General features: G+C 39.0%; 1 protein-coding gene across 2 annotated transcripts in view; it reads left to right on the top strand.

Annotated features, from left to right (window-relative positions):
* The first annotated feature begins 1,953 nt into the window (after positions 1-1,953).
* Positions 1,954-16,682, top strand: part of TRPC6 (transient receptor potential cation channel subfamily C member 6) — a 120,783-nt gene continuing 106,054 nt past the window's right edge. For both annotated transcript variants that reach the window (XR_006885098.1, XM_046638475.1), the window contains exon 1: positions 1,954-2,624. Coding sequence is in view for 1 of the 2 variants with exons in the window: in XM_046638475.1 (XP_046494431.1) it covers positions 2,455-2,624 (170 nt within the window). In the remaining variant the exon portion in view is untranslated. The remainder of the gene's footprint in view (positions 2,625-16,682) is intronic.

Here is a 16,682-nt window from a genome sequence, read left to right as displayed (position 1 = left end):
ACAAGAATCTAGGCTTTCAGACTTCCAACCTAATGCTCTTTCCACTCCAGCATATCATAAGCTCTTTCAGAGTCTTCTAATCCTTTGTACACTACCTTCCCCCTCCTGGGGAAATGTCCTGGGGATTTATTGGTCCAGTACTAATTATATTTTTAATAATAAAGAAAAGCATGTTTTATCTTGCAAAATGATAAATTGATGTCACATTATAAGCAATAATTTTTTCAGTGTGAAAATTGCTACCTGAGAATGAAAAACAGTGTTAGGAGAAAAGGCACAAACAGCTTAACTAACTATAACAACAACAAAATAAATTCTGTCTCAATTTTTGTTTTTTAAGTTAAAGACTAACACTTCAACTAACACCATCAGTCTTTTCGAACTTTGATTTAGCTCATAGAATCAGAGGCAGGTCAAAAAAATTTGAATATTATTTTCCCCACTAAATTGTTTCCTATACTTGATGTTCTCAATAGATTACCTTGACACTACTTAAACTAAACATTTATTAACTAATTCACTCAAGCATCAGAGCTGTTGAGTTCTTACAGATAGCAACTGCCTCAAACAAATGAATTTCAAGCAGAATACCTTATTGCTCTGTGTAATTACTAGGGAATAAGAAGAATTTTAAATCATGGCTCTACATGTTGAGAGACCAAAAAAGGAGATTCTTAAAGCAGGAATAATATACTTCAGAATGATTGAGGCTGGTTTTTCAGGGTAAATGTCCTTTTCGTGGCCAAGAATGTTTTCTTACGTTTTTTCTAGACTTCATCTACCCATCTATTCATTCATTCCACATTCCTGGGCCAAATACAGAACTATGCCCTCAGGATACAATGGTTCCCATCCTCTGGGCTTTAGTTCTTAGTGTACTGGCAAAGTAAAGAGCTCTAAATTTATAACCTGTTTCCCACTCTATCAAGTTGATTGCTTTTGCTCACACTCCCAATGTTCATTTCATTGTCCACCTGTTCATGGGAAGCAAAGGTACCTTTACTGATAGAATCTCAGACAGTCTGGCTTTCTTCCGCTCAATTACAGTGGGCTTCTGACCTTTTCACATCTGGCTCCTTGCCGTACACATCTCCACTTAACTAGCACCTCCTTGAAAAGGCCTCTCATATCTACCTAATCTTAACAGTCAGTCTGCCAGTTACTATCACATCAATCTCTTATTTTCACTGTTGCCTCTGTCTCTGATACTCTCACATTTACTTGTTTAATCTCTGTCTCCCTCTCTTCCATGAAAGCTCTGTGAAGGCAGATGGGAGCCCTATCTGGCTAGTTTGCCTCTAAATCCTAAAATAGTGCTTGGCACACAGTCGGTATTGATTAAATATTTGTTGAATGAATGAATGGATTCCTAATTGACTACTGCTTGAACTGCTACAGAGACTGATTCATCCTTGTGGAGAAGTTTTCACGTCTCACGTGTGTGAAGATTAAATCGGAATTTAAAACTAAGTCTTAAAATTAAAAACAGTTTGGAAACGTGGGAAACATCTGGCAGAGAAATAATTCCGGTATTTGCAGCGATGGAAGGAAAGTTTTTCTCTAAAGTAAGCAGGTTGTTGGCCTCTATCGGTATCATCAGAAAATGCTTGCCTATTTTTGTTGGTTTGCTCAGGAATTGGGAACATCTGGCAATGGGAACATAGAACGCTATTCATTTTAAAGTCAAGAGTTGTAATAAATTTAGGGGCTGGGAATGGGAGAAAAAAATGCCCTAAGAAAATGAAGGCAGTCTGCAGAGAGGCTCTTGTCTCCTTTAAAGAACACCTTTCCTTGGTTCTTCAAGAGTGTTACTTAAGGGACGCTTCCTAGAAAGTTCTTAATTTGTATGGTTTCTAAATAAGAGACTCTTAGGGCTAAAAAAAAGAAGAAGAAGAAGAAGAAGAAGTGCGTGTGCGGCTCCGCCTAGTTTAGGTTCATCCTGGCCTTGAAAGTTGTGGCTGCAGGACAGACTTTGGCTGCTGCCTCCTAGAACGTCGTTCCGATCCCTTTAAAGGTGGGATCATGACGAGGATGCGGGGGAAGAAGGCGGGAGCCGAGGGCTAGAGAGTGTCGGTTGACATAGTAACTCTTCAGCTCCGTCTCCCTTGCTCTCCGCTCTCAGGCTCCGCTGCCACCCGCCGCCCCGCCTGTGCTCGCTCGGCCAGGGAGCCCCGGCCACCTCTTCGCGGGGTCCCCTCGGCCGGACGCGCTAAAGTCAAGGTTCCTTTGGTGACCTCCCTAAGTGGTTACTTCTCCCCGGGACAGGGTGGGAGCCACTCGCGGAGCTCAAACGGCCGGGCGCCCGCAACCCCTGCCTCACCCTCGTTCCCTGGGCACTAGTCTGCCCCGGGCCAGTCCAGCGGGTGACGGGGACCCCTCCGCACCGGGTCCCCACTGGAACTGCCAACGCACCTCCCCCAGGAGCAGGACCTTGGCCAGTCGGGCGTTCCCGCCATGAACCAGAGTCCAGCGTTCGGGCCCCGGAGAGGCGGCTCTCCCCGGGTCGCGGCCGGGGCCGGCGCGCGACGCAACGAGAGCCAGGACTATCTGCTCATGGACTCGGAGCTGGGAGACGACGGCTGCCCGCAGCCTCCGCTGCCTCCCTACGGCTACTACCCGTCCTTGTAAGTGCGGGCGCCGCGGGCAGGCTGGGCGCAGGCTGCGCGGCGGGAAGCTGTGCGCCTGCAGGAGGGTATGAGCCAGGTCCGCGCGCGCGTCTGAACACGCGTGTGTCCCTCCAAGGGCCGCGCGAGCCTAGGCTGGGGCCCGAGTTTGCGGAGGGGCGCGCGTGGGTCTAGGTTTGCTCCTGATGAGCACACACAGGGATGTTTGTCCACCAGAGTGAGACCGCAGGGTACCAACATTACTACAGGTGATCAGGTGTCTGGTCAATTTCTTCACTTCGGATGTCCCCCGCGCCCTCAAAGAGACCCAGTGTTGCTGCGCCAAAGGCATGGTCTGGGCAGGGGATTGATTCAAATTTGTGACTCCGTGGCTCGGCCTACGTGGGAGAGATGACTAGAGCTCCAAGGGTCCGTGATGCTGCCTCGGTGGGCCCGGAGAACTGGAGAACCCTCGCGCCCAGGCCGTCTTACATGCTTTGCCTGCCTTAGCCCTTCAGGTGGCGCGCACAGGTCCCCCGGCTGCCAGACAGCGGGAAAGTTCGAAGGTGTGCGTGGGAGGGGGTGGACTTGCCCCCGGGACATCCTCTGCCTCGCCTCCGGGTCACCTGGTTAAGTCAGGGAAATAGAACCTCTAGGCTTCCCCCACCCGCAGCGCGAAGCTTTTTACCAAGGGGGTCCAGCGGAGATGAGCCTGTTAAGTGTGAGAGCTGGGAGACTGCATGAATCCAGGAGCAAGGGGGGTCGAGGTCGTTTGTAGTGGACTCCGAGTAACCACAGAGATTTTATTTAAGAATCTGGAGTTTGGGTGTGAGAGCGGGCAGAAGGCGGAATAAGGGAGAAGTCTCCTCTCCCCTACACGTCTGGGACCACACATGCAGCTGGCAGATAGCATTTCTGCCACTTAGCCCCTTTACTTGATTAGGCAGTCTGGTTTCCTGACACGTCACATCCATCTACATGCTGTTTCCTCAGTAGCAGTTCTGTAAGCAGCTTTAGAGGTGGGGGGGTTTCCGCCCCCACTGGCTACTGGCAGACGTTCATGATGGATGGGTGCACCCTCTGATCCCTGATCAGGGCTGCCCAGCGTCAAGGCCTGCTGTGGTTCTCTTTCACAGTGAGAGGCGAGCCCTAGGAAATGGTGCATCTTTCCCCAAGATAAGAGGAAAAAGTTGGGACTGGTTCAATTAGTCTATATTCTGTACATTTGGAAGGCATTTACTATTACTTATCTTTTTTTAAAAAAATTAAAGTGTATTTTACATACCATAAAATTTACCCATTTAAGTTGTACAGTTCAGTGGTGTTTAATATATCCACAAAGTTGTAAAACCATCACCACTATCTAATTCCCTGACATTTTAATTACCCCCAAAAGAAATCTTGTACTTGACCTTAAATTAGAAAATATTTCTATATCTTATGGTACAGAGCTTCTCAGACTTTAATGGGCATGTGAATTACCTGGGGATCTTGTTAAAATGCAGATTCTGATTCAGTAGGGCCTAGGTACAGCCTAAGATTCTGCATTTCTAACAATCTCTGAGACGGTTTTTTGAGGCTGCTAGTCCATAGACCACATTCTGAGTAGCAAAGAGATATATGCCAAGAAAAAAAAAAGAAAAATAAATGGATCCTGAATATTCTGAATACAGCTATTTTTGAATTTGGTTTGAGGGTCTATATGTAAGCCATAGATGGACTTTTTATTGGCATAGACTTGAGATCTACTAAGCTCGAGGGTTATATGTGTGTTAATGGTACCTGCAGCTAAATTCAGCAACTTAAGAAAGCTGTACTGCTTTTCTAAAATTAGGCCCTCCCATACACAGAATATCTTCTTTTTTATTTTTATCACCTGATCACTTGTTACTGTGTCTGTGGGAGAAATAATTTGGTTTTTAAAACTTGTGGTTATATATTAGAGGTGAGAGAGACTAAATAAATGAATAATTCCAAGTTGTCCTGAAAATTTTCCCCAATGCTTTCTTCCAATGTGGTTTACTATCTTATTGATTTGTCTAGCTCTTTACATTATCTATTATTTAGAGAATATATATTTTTTCTCTTAGGTCAGGAATCTCAGACCATTCTTTCTAGATAGACCTGAGCCGCAGAGAGATGAACAGAAATATTTTAATGTGCTTCAATTCATAATGAGCACCCCCAGTGTCATGTCAGAGGTACTATAATAAATTTAAGAGTGAGCCATGTTTCAGAATGAGAGTTTGGTCTTGTCTGAATCTATTATTTCAAAAAGGTTCTGTAGTTACTTACCATCACTGTTTATTCTAGCAAGATTTCTATTTTTTCCAGTTGAATAATCAAGTAACTGAAAAATTTTAACCAATAAATAACAGTACTTCACACCTATGATGTCTGAGAAGGAGCTCAAGAAACTACTTCCTGCTGATGGGGAGTACAAATAAGCTCTTTTCTATGCTTTTGACTTGTGGTTTAAATTATTTCATGTATTTTCCCAGGTGTATTATTTGTTAAAGTGGCAATCACTAGTACACTCTAGCTATGAGTATTGCCATTTTCTCAAATCATTGAAATGTTTCCCTTTTGTAAGATTGCAAATTTTTGCAACTTGTCGTTTCTGTGGGATAAATTCTATGACTCTTGCTAAAAAATTCAATTTCATGGTTCACTTATGTAGAAAGGTTTTTACATATATTTGTGAGATTTTTACTACTGAAAATTATGGCAAATTATTTTGTTTGAGAGCAGGTACGTATTCTCAGGCCTTACTAGTGTAAGCAGTAACACTTTGAAAGGGTGTTTAGAAGAAAAAGACTCAAATTCTCTCTTTTTCCAATTTTTAAATGGAAATCAATTAATATGCTCAATTGTGGTCAGTTTGTAATGGTGATTAGCAAGAAATGGTTCATGTTCTGCCAGGATCCTAGGAGATATATCAGAGAGTTTCTTCATTTAGAACTTAAAAATATGTCTCCAGTTTATCACTTCTGAACATGAGGAAGAATTCAGGACACAAAAAAACACTGTTGAGGGTTTCTGAATTCTCAAGATCTGATACATAGTCCAACAAAACTTTCTCCTTGGGAAGGCCTAATTGATTAAATAATTTTGAGTAATGAAACAGTAAACCATAAACTAAATCTTTGGCAATATATAGACTGAGATAATCTAAAAAATTTATGATTGCAAACACCTAGCAATACCAGATAAAATATTTAAGGTGATTATAAAACATTATCCAATTCTGCAAAAAATAAAAGGAATTACCATGTGCCCAATGCAAAGAAGTTAAAAGCCAGAGTATAGCCTGTGAACTGATGCTTTGGTTGCCCGGGATTATGGATCTGAGAGACCAAGGAGGTTGGAGTCTGACATCCATGTGAGAGAGAGAAGCTAAGACCTTGGCCCCAGATAAGGCAGAGAGTTGAAACTGAGACATCCTTGCCCCTGCATAAAACCAGGATCCTTATTTTAATGAAAAGTTAGGCTAGAAAAATATGCTACCAGCACAGAGTGAGAACGAGAAACTTTGTTAGTAAGAGGAAAAGAAGTCTCCCTCTAAGAATTTCATTCGTTGAGCCTGCATGTCATGTGTGTTTTTGTTTTTGCTTTAGCTTTTTGACACTACCTAGCTGACCTAGAAATCATCAAGGTGAAAAATACCTCTGAGCTCCCTTGTGTTTATAAGAATGAAACACATAACTGTTCTGAAAGGATAATATCAACCAACTAGACTGCCGTGGATTTTCAAGAAAACTGTAAGCCCTGCTAAAGAAATGCTCACAATAATACATAAAAAAACACACAAGGAAACAATCCACCAAGAATGAGAGTCAGCAGATGATGTAATCCATGAGAGAGAGTCAGCATAAGACATAACAGTAGTATTAGGTCCTTAAGAGGTTGAGATAATATAACAACATGAAAGAGAAAATAAAATGAGTATGTATAAAATCTTGGCAATATATCAGAAGAAATCAAACCCTAAGAAAAGAATATGACATAAAAAAAAACAAATAGAAAATATGTAAATGACAATATAATTTTGAAATAAAAACTCAGTTGAAGGGTTAAATGCAGATTAGCCATAGCATAATTGATGATAATACTCAGAATGCAGAGACATAAAGAAAAAGAAAATGTCAACATTATTGAGTCATGGAGCAAGAAAGTAGGAGTTCCAGAAGGAAAATGTACAGAGAACTGGGGAGAGGCAACGTTTGAATAGTAAGGGGTGATGATTTTCCAGAAATGATGAATTCTCATGTTTATGAAGTGCAGCAATAGTGGTGTAATACAGAAAAATAAGCCCATTTAAATATATCGTATTGAAATTGCAGAACCCTATAGATGAGAGGAAATATTAAAAATGAACCAAAATACAAGGGATTTGAATAAGTAAGATTTAAAATTCAAAGCATATGCACTCAAAATCTATCTTGATACCTAGGTGATGCAATGTGTGGCTTGTGAAAACTGTGATTCTTGTTTTGCATAAAGGCATTGTTCACTGCCTAGTTAGTAATGTAATGTTTTATACAGAGCTGGTGCTCTACTGCTCATAGCAACTCTTTAAACAAAGATGGACAAGAAGGGAGTCCTGTTTAAAGGGTGACTTATCATTGAATCACACGCTTGGGAGAAACTCAAAGAGATTCTTAGTTCTATCCTTTATTTCACATGACACAAACAAAAATGACTTTTTTGTTATGGGTCATGGATCCTTTAAAAGTTTTTATTGACTTCAGGATGGTTTTGGATAAAACCCATCTCTGAACCCTAGGACCCAGACATTGAATCCTGATTTAAGAGAGGTAATCTAGTGTCAGAGAACACAGATAAATAAAACTCCCCAAATACAGCCTTCTTTTCTCCAGGCAAAATAAAATGTGTCTTCAACACATTTATGTATAGATAAGGGAATGAAAAATTTAGACTGCAGTCCAGGAAAGTGTTTTCTGACATTAATTGCTGATAGGGCACACCACACTCTTGAAGAAATTTAAGACTAAAGTTAGAGTACAGACTCAGGCATATGAATCATATTAAATTTTTATATACTTGTTATCTCTCCCTCATTTTTGCCTCCATGTGTCTGATAAATAGGTGTAGTCAAACATCTGTTATGCTTTTACACTTATTTGTTCACATATCTCTTTCCCTTTGCTAGACTACAAGCCTATAGAAGTCTGGCTATCCTTCATCCCTCTGCACTTAGCGTAGTGTCTAGCAAAGAGAAAGTACTAATTAATTTATTCCTTAACAAAAACATGATCATCTCCTCAAAATTTGTTCTAATAAGGGATAAACTGATTCCAGCCCCTTTCATGAAATAGCTTTTGAGTCTTCTGAGTTAGGCAAAAGGGTGGATGTCCTCATAGAAGGAGATACCCATATCTTATAGTCCAGCTGCCTGTGCACTGAGATTCACCTTCTTCAGGGAACCTCACTAATCACTGCTGCCACTACCAGGCTGCTCTCCTTTTAGCTCTCTAGCCCCAGGCTCTTTACTTCAAGTTCCCTCTGCTCACCTGGAATGAAGATATGTTTATCAACACCTATCAAATGCTCAGGGATAGCCAAAGAGAATTAACATACAGAGAAAAATTCCTGGCTGGCTATTACTGCTCTTCCAGCTCATTCATGGAGTTTCCTAAGGACTGACCCCTGTCTAGCCCCAGGGTTCATCCAACTTTCAGAAAGTATTCTTCCCTCCCCTCCTCAGACTGCCCTCAAACATCTAGCCCTGAATAGTCAGTTCTAGCCCAGACAGGTGAAGGAAAACCCTTCCTCCACTTTATCCAGTGTAAGATATGCCTTTCGAACTCCATCTCTTTTTCTAGGATCTCCTTCTTTCCTGGATCATTGACATCAGGTATATCCACTCCTTTAAGCAAAGACCCCACCACTTACCCAGAGAGGTGTGGCTTCACTCTCCCGCCCTAAAGGGGGAGTCACATCAGAATACGACCATCCAGCAGCAGCATATAAGGGATTTCCAAATAAAATCAAGGGGCTCATTTCCTTATAAGAACATATTTATCAAATGATAAAATCAATCAAAGCAAGCAAGTGTGATATCATGATTTCTTATACATACATAGTAGTTTATAATTCAGAGAGAATCCTAGTATCTATTATGTTCTTTGAAATAACATCTGCAACTATAAAGCAAGGACCTGGACTTTGGTTAAGGGTTTGCAGTTCTGAAGCTGCCTCCAGGAGAAAAACAAGTGTGAAAATCTCTGCTTCCCCTTTCTCTTTAAGGAACCAACATCTCCCCCAGCCACTGGGATTAATGGTAGTTCTCTTTTAATTGACCACTTTGGAGGTTTGTGTTCTGCATGACGGAATCACCTATTTTGTTTCCCAAACTCCTCTGACTTGAAGTAATCACCATCAGCTGATAACAAATTATTATCATGAAACATTTTTCTTAGGAGGTCGACATTGTAGGTTGTGGAGTTCTTGCCAGATGTGCTGAAATGCCTACATTTATTCTGTAACAGAATATTTGTTTACCTCTAGGAAGACATTCTATAATTTTTTTTCTCTAGACAGTTATGTTCCTTGAGTTACAAGAAGTAACTTCGTAAGGCAATTCATCTTTGCCTCTTAGAAAGTAAATTATAAAAGGAAAACATTTTCTTGAGTCCATTCTTGTTTTTCTCCCTCTTTCATAAAAAATGCTAAATATAATTGGATGCAGTTGGATAAAATTACCATTTGTGATTGCTCTTTGTTTAGGAATCTTCTGCTTGCTTTTAGTACATGAAGAAGTGCTCATCTATATGCCAAATCTCAATTAAACTTTGACATCTAAAATGTGGTATGCTATTCAAAACTCTTAAGCCATTGGAATTGTTTGCATCACATTTCTTATGGAATTTCTGTTTGGAGCAGCATATAGAAGCGAATGTTACAGATACCCAAGCAACATATATGATTGCAACATAACTGTTCTCTACCTAATTCAGGTACTCAGCCAGGACAGAGAGGAGAAATGATGTTAACTGGAGTTATTTACAGTTCAGTGCAAGTTGCTGTTTCTGTAGAGGACTAATCTAAAATATTTACATATATTTGAGGAGACTCACATTTTTTGAATACCTATGCTGTAGCAGGTTCTTTTCCAGTTGTCATACAAATGTAATTTGCTCGTCAGAGCAGCCACTTGGCTATTTTTAATGTCCATTTTATAAATGACGATGCTGAAATTTAGAGATGTTAAGCAACGTTCAGACAATTACACAGCTGGTAAGTTGTCAAGTGGACAAAAACCAATGCGTCTTATATAGTGCAGGCTGAAACAACTGGACAGAAGGATTGGCAGGTCACACAAAGTCCGCTGCTCTCTCAGCACCCTATAGAATCATGCTTGTACCCAGCACAGCTGGTTACACGGTGGGGTGTGCTCTTGGAGAGCACACTTATCATTCCTTCTCTTCTCCTTTCATAGGTATTTGAGAAGACATGGTTGGCTCTGACCTCCTGAACCAAGATTCCTTGTGCCTTGCTCATTATATCTAAGTTATACTCTGGGTGTGAGGAACAGACAGGAAGAAGGATTATAAATAGCAGTAATCAATGTGTTTAACCTCCGTCTTCTCTTTCTATTGGACTCTTAACCACCTTTGAAGGTCAAGCTTTATACTCCTCTTCTTCTTTCACTAATTCACTAATCTATTTATTCATTTTTCTTTTATGTGATTATGTCCAGTAATAATAAAAATAATAGCTAGGTTTATTAGGGACTTCTATGTGCCAGGCCCTCCCCTGTAAGTATTTATAGGTGTTATAAATACCTATAAATATGCTTTATAGGTAGTAACTCATTTAACACTTATAACAAACCTATGATGTATCATGTTTATAATCCTCATTTTACTGATAAGAAAGAAAAAAATGCCACAGCAAAGAGAGGTTAAGGGGCCACCCATTGGCGCAGCGGTTAAGTGCGCACGTTCTGCTTTGGCAGCGTGGGGTTTGCTGGTTCGGATCCCGGGTGTAGACATGGCACCACTTGGCACGCCATGCTGTGGTAGGCGTCCCACATATAAAGTAGAGGAAGATGGGCACGGATGTTAGCTCAGGGCCAGTCTTCCTCAGCAAAAAGAGGAGGATTGGCAGCAGTTAGCTCAGGGCTAATCTTTCCCCCTCCCCCAAGAAAAGAGAGGTTAAGTGACTTGGCAAAGATAACACAGCTAGTAGTTGACAGAAATGAGAAGAAAGAAAGGAAGCAGCAGAAGATTCTGTTTTATCATCTATCTCGATAAATAATGAAACTTGGTTTGGAAAACCTGCCAATTTTTGTTGCCAAAGAAAGATTATGAATGTACCAAACTAAATAATTGGTAGATTACTTACTAATTTTACCAAGTGGTCTACAAACTGATCCTAAATCTTTCAAGATTCCAAAAGATGAGGCTTTCTTTTGCTCTTCATTTCTCTCTATCATGCGGATGAAATTGCCTCGATGCTACAATGCTGTTTGTATCAGAAACACTGACCTGACTCAAATGGTAGTGTGAAACCAAAGATTTCATTGCAGGATATGCATAATCTTAAAAAGCATTTTACATGATATTTATCTGAAGGTGTATATTGCCAGAAGTCAATTACAGTGTGGATAGTCATGGTGAGATTGATTGCCTATTCAAGGGAGATTTCATGTTTCAGTTACAGCAGCTCTGGTTTACAGCACAAAGAGCATTTTGTCCGGACATGTAGTGGGTCAGCACAAAACCTTTGCACAAAACTTGGAAGAGTTCTCTTCATGGGAATTGCTAACAAAATTATCTTGAGAGTTATAATAAGAATTGGAAATAACATGATTTCTAAAGCTCTTTTTAAAATTCTTTTAGGCAGTTAAACTAATATAGATAAAACTAATTTTTATTGTTACTATATTAACCTCCTTGAAACAGAATTTTGCACTGAATAGGTTGAAGGTGGCAGTGATAGCTCTGAGAAGCCCATCCTTGGGCAGTGCAATCCTACCACGCAGGAAAATGTTTTCTGCAGGACTCCTTTTCTTGGAGGGGCATTCAGGGCCAGACACTGTAGTCCATCTTGAAGGATGCATTGATTTCTTTCAACAAATGTTTGTTTAAGCTCCTTTGATGTGACAGACATCATATTTGGGAAGCATGAACACCATATTTCATTGAGTCTAAGGTTCTATCAATTGTAACCTGCCCTGATATTTTATATACCTTCAAAAAACAAGCAAAAAAAAAAGTGTTAGCAATTAAACTATACCTTAGATTTTTATTTTACACCTTTTGAAGCAGTTCTTTGTATTTAATTAGACATGGATTTGGGTCATATATAACTGTTATGCACATATGAAAAAAGAAAATCTAAACAAGATAAATTTGGCAAAGGTATTCCTAACGCTTCTTTACATTCAGAGATGAACTTTTCTGAGTCACTTTTCCACTCAGAATTTTCAGTGCCCATGTTTTTCCACACAACATTGTCCTGTGTGTGAAAAAAAACATTGGTGGTGCAGCATTTCCTTAAAGAATCCAAAGAAAGTGTGATAGACCCGAAGCTTTTGGCGCTAGCCAGTTAAACTGACTTTGCAACTATATAGAGCTAGCCTATTTGGTCTAACGTTTCTGAATGTTGCTAAACAAATCCGATTTACCACTGTTCATCATGTGTACCGTCCCCTCCCCAAGACACACCTACATGTACATACACACACGTATTTATTTCTCAGGCTTGAAAGCAATGCTTCGCTATGGTTTCCAAGATTTATTTTTGAGCCACTGTCATCCATTCTGAAACTCTGGATGCCACCTCTTTTAATGCTTGTACAGGCACTGGCAATGAAAACCATGTCATGATAATGACTGACACTTGACTGGCAGCAATTGCAAGAAGACTTAGGTGATAAGACATGTTCTATTCCAGAGAAGTTAAAAGGGGAGAAATATGTGCCTTAGAATCAGTGAAATATGGTGCTTGGTGTGCTAGAGTTAGGGTAAATGCGACAGAAGATGAGACATGAAAGGTTACAAGGCAGACGATATCCTTTACGATCTGTCCAGAATTTAGGAGGTTGGTTTGAATTTTATTCTCTAGTTGACTTTAAAACACAGATAAAACCATGTCAGTCTTTTGCTTTGTTTATATTAGCTTATTTGATCCTCACAGCAAACTCTCAGGTGTGATAGGTTAAATTATTTCCACTTGTAAATGAGTAAACAGAAGATCAGAAAGATAAAGTAACTTGCCTAAGAATTTATGGCTCTCAAGCAGCTGGGCCAGTGCTTGAGCTCATAGCTGGCTGTTTTCTTGAGCTTCTGTTTGTTTGCTTTTGACCCTCACTGTCTGTACCTCTTCCCCTCCAGTGGAATGGCAGCTCCATGAGGGCAGGGATCTAGTCTGTAAACAGTGACTAGCATTTGGTAGGGACTCAGTAAATGTTTGCTGGGTGAATGAATCAACGTCTGTCTTACACAAAGTAATTTCAGTGGATTGGCCTTATCTCTAAAATTGTTTTCTCTCGGGACCTCATATGGTTTTGCTAAACTTTGCCTTTAGGGTACCATGTTTTCGTCTTAGCCTTTTCAGAAATACTACAATATTCTTGCAGCTTAGGTTAGTTAATGGATTCTGAGAGCTTTGTGGTATATACTTGATTCCTAAAATGGTGCTTGTTAAATATTTTTAAATAACCCTACAAACAAGAAAATATGAACATAAGCTATTTCATTTTTTACATCATGTTGATAGAACACCCATGAGGATTTATCTTTTTTTTTATGTTACTAGAATGACAAGAGGAAGGCGCTTGAATCTTTATTTAAGTTGAAAGAATTTGTGAAAACTGAACTTCCTGAGATCAAAGCTCATTACATCCAGGAAAGTCTTAAATGCTTAAATGAAATAATCCAATTTAAAATCAAGAAAGTGAGAAAAGAATGGTTAAGTGAAAATGGTCTAAAAGTTACATATTATTGATAATGTAACTTTGATTTGGACCAAGTTGTGCTTGGGCAAACTTTACAGCCAAAGTTATTTAGTTGATTTTCATTGTAATCTATCTCCTAGAAATTAGATAAATTATTATCAGATTTTATTACAATCCCCCTTAATCCCGGAGAGGCTTAGAAATTATCTTCATCCTCCATCTTTTTTTTTTTTTTCGAGGAAGATTAGCCCTCAGCTCGCATCCACCACCAATCCTCCTCTATTTTTGCTGAGGAAGATTGACCCTGTGCTAACATCTGTGCCCATCTTCCTCTACTTTATATGCGGGATTCCTGCCACAGCATGGCTTGACAAGCAGTGCATAGGTGCACGCCTATATCCAAACCAGCGAACCCCAGGCCACCAAAGTGTAGCGTATGAACTTAGCCACTGGGCTACTGGGCAGGCTCCTTCCTCCCTATTCTTATGTGCAAGAGTCTGTTATACCCTCACTAGAAAACTATAGTGAGAGATATTACTAAAGGAAAAGTGCTGCACATTAGTGATGTAAATACAGAAAATATTAGCAGCCTCTTGTCTAAATGTGTACACCAGATAATGGGGATTAAAACATGTTTTAATCAGTTCTTTGCAAATCTAGCTATATATCAGAATCATGAGTTTTAAAAATATAGTTTCCCTAAGAATTATCAGAGTCCACATAAATCAGAATTTCTGGGAGTATGGCCTGGGAATAATATTAAAAAAAATGATTCTAATATATGGCCAGTTTAGGAAATCTGTTTCAGCTACTTTAGATTGACTATGAAAACCAGAGTAAGGAACTAAACCCAATTTCAATCAAGAAAACCATTACCATGTATTCATCCAGGAACAAAAACATGAGATGAAAAAATTCATTTTTCTACCTAGGACCCAATGATAAGATGTTTTCAGTTAAATTGGGAAATAGTGTATGTAATTCACCAAATTCTCGTCAAATACCTGTTATATACGTGATGCTATTCCGGGTATAGTTTATCAAGAATATGATGGGTCTATATGTTATGCTTGTTAAGATGTCAGGATTGTAATGTGTTGTTTTATGAGGAAGTATATGAGAAAAACTACCTTCTGGTTTATTTCTTAAGTAAAAACACAAGGCAATGGGGCGGGCCCAGTGGCACAACGGTTAAGTTTGCACGCTCTGTTTTGGTGGCCTGGGGTTCGCCGGTTTGGATCCTGGATGTGGACCTACATACTGCTTGGCAAGCCATGCTGTGGCAGGCGTCTTACATATAAAGTAGAGGAAGATGGCCACAGATGTTAGCTCAGGGCCAATTTCCCTCAAAATAACAACAACAAAAACCCACAGTGCAATAATTTTATATTTAAGCTAGAGGATAAAGCAATTTGTTTGAGTTTTATTTTTATCTTAATGTTGACCTCCTTTCTGATTTGGATTATCCCTAATTTCATAAAATATGGAGGAAGCTTGTCCTTTTTCAAATCACCCAAGATTTTATGGGGTAAAATTTTCTCAAAGCATGAAAATTTTGCTATTAAATGAGCTTATTATTACTTAACTGTGTTTCTTTTTCTGAATATTATGAGGTTTTGAAAAATTTTTTTGAAATTCTGCCTGCAATGATACAGTGGAATAGATAACCTTGGCACTCATCCTATTACAAAATAACTAGATTGTGCATAAAACATATTTCTGTGTTTGTAGGAAGTAAGAGAAATCACCAATCCAACCCCTGTGTGTACACATGCAAACACAAACATACAAATCATAGGCTGCTATCAGAGCAACAGTGAACAGCGAGCTTTCTTGAAAGGCAAATTTCCTTAACTCAAGTGCTGATATCAGCATTGTCGTCAGGACATTCTGCCTTGGACCTAAGACTCCTCGATTAATTTTGATCTCCTAGGTTCTCTAGAAACTGGTAATCTTTGATTGTGAGTGTGTATTTAATTTATCTTTAATATATAAGAAAACAGCCATCATGAGTGGGAGTCAGCAGAAATAACAAGCAAGATATAAAACCCCTAAGGTCTTCAACATAAGGATTAAAGATAAGAACATAAAATGACTTTGTACGAATTATATAAAGATGGAATCTCAAAAGTGAACAAGCAAAAGTAAACTATGAAAAATAAGCAAGCACATTGAAAAAAATAACAAACAACAATACAACTTTCAGAAATAGAAAAATTACTGTTGAAATAAAAAGATCAATGGATCAGAGTTATTTTTGGAAAATTAAGTACAGATAGAAATAAAATTAGTCATCTGCAAGATAGATACTAAGAAGTTTCTCAAAATGCAACACAGAAAAATAAGGAATGTAAAATATGAGACAGGTTAAGAGATGTGGAGGCCGGAATTGGAAAGACCAGATTACATATATTAAAAGTCTCATTAGCGAAGAATAAAGAGAAAGCAATTGAGGAAATAAGTGGAAAACTAATGGCTAAGTCTTTTTCAGAGTTGATAAAAGATATGAAGCTACAGAAAGAGGAGCCAAAACACAGGATAAATAAGAGAAATAAAGAGAAATCCACACCTATATAAAAGGAACGGAAACTACATTGCACCAAATTCATTAAAAAGATCTTATAAGTAGCCAGAGAGAAAAATACAGATCACCTACCAAGGAAAGAAAATTTTCTTTCAGCAAACTTCTCAACAGCAACAATGAAAGACAGAAGATAGCAGAATAATATGTTTAAAGTCATATTAATATTTTGTATTCAGGAACACTCTCTTTCAAGAAAGAGTTTGAAATAAAGACGTTTTCAGGGGGAAAAAATCAAGAGTTTATTACCAACATACCTACATGAAAAGCATTTGTAAAGGATATACCGATGGAAACATATCCTAGGAGGATGATCTGAGATATGAAAGGAATAGGAGCAAGGAGATTGATAAATATGTGGGTAACATCAAATAACTATTCTCCAATAATATAATAATAATGTCTAATTTGTGAATTTAAAAAAGAGGACAGAAATAAAATTCTGAACAATTTCAAAAGGAAAAATAGATGGTAGAAACAAGCCCATATATATCAGTTAAAATAATAAATATAAGCTGACTAAATTTCCTGGGGGAAAAAAACAGAGATTTACAGGATAGATTTTTCTTAA

Source organism: Equus quagga, chromosome 14 (assembly GCF_021613505.1).
Source record: "Equus quagga isolate Etosha38 chromosome 14, UCLA_HA_Equagga_1.0, whole genome shotgun sequence".
Lineage (NCBI taxonomy): Eukaryota > Metazoa > Chordata > Mammalia > Perissodactyla > Equidae > Equus > Equus quagga.
Note: the sequence above shows the minus strand (reverse complement) of the source record. Positions and strands in the feature narration are given on the sequence as shown.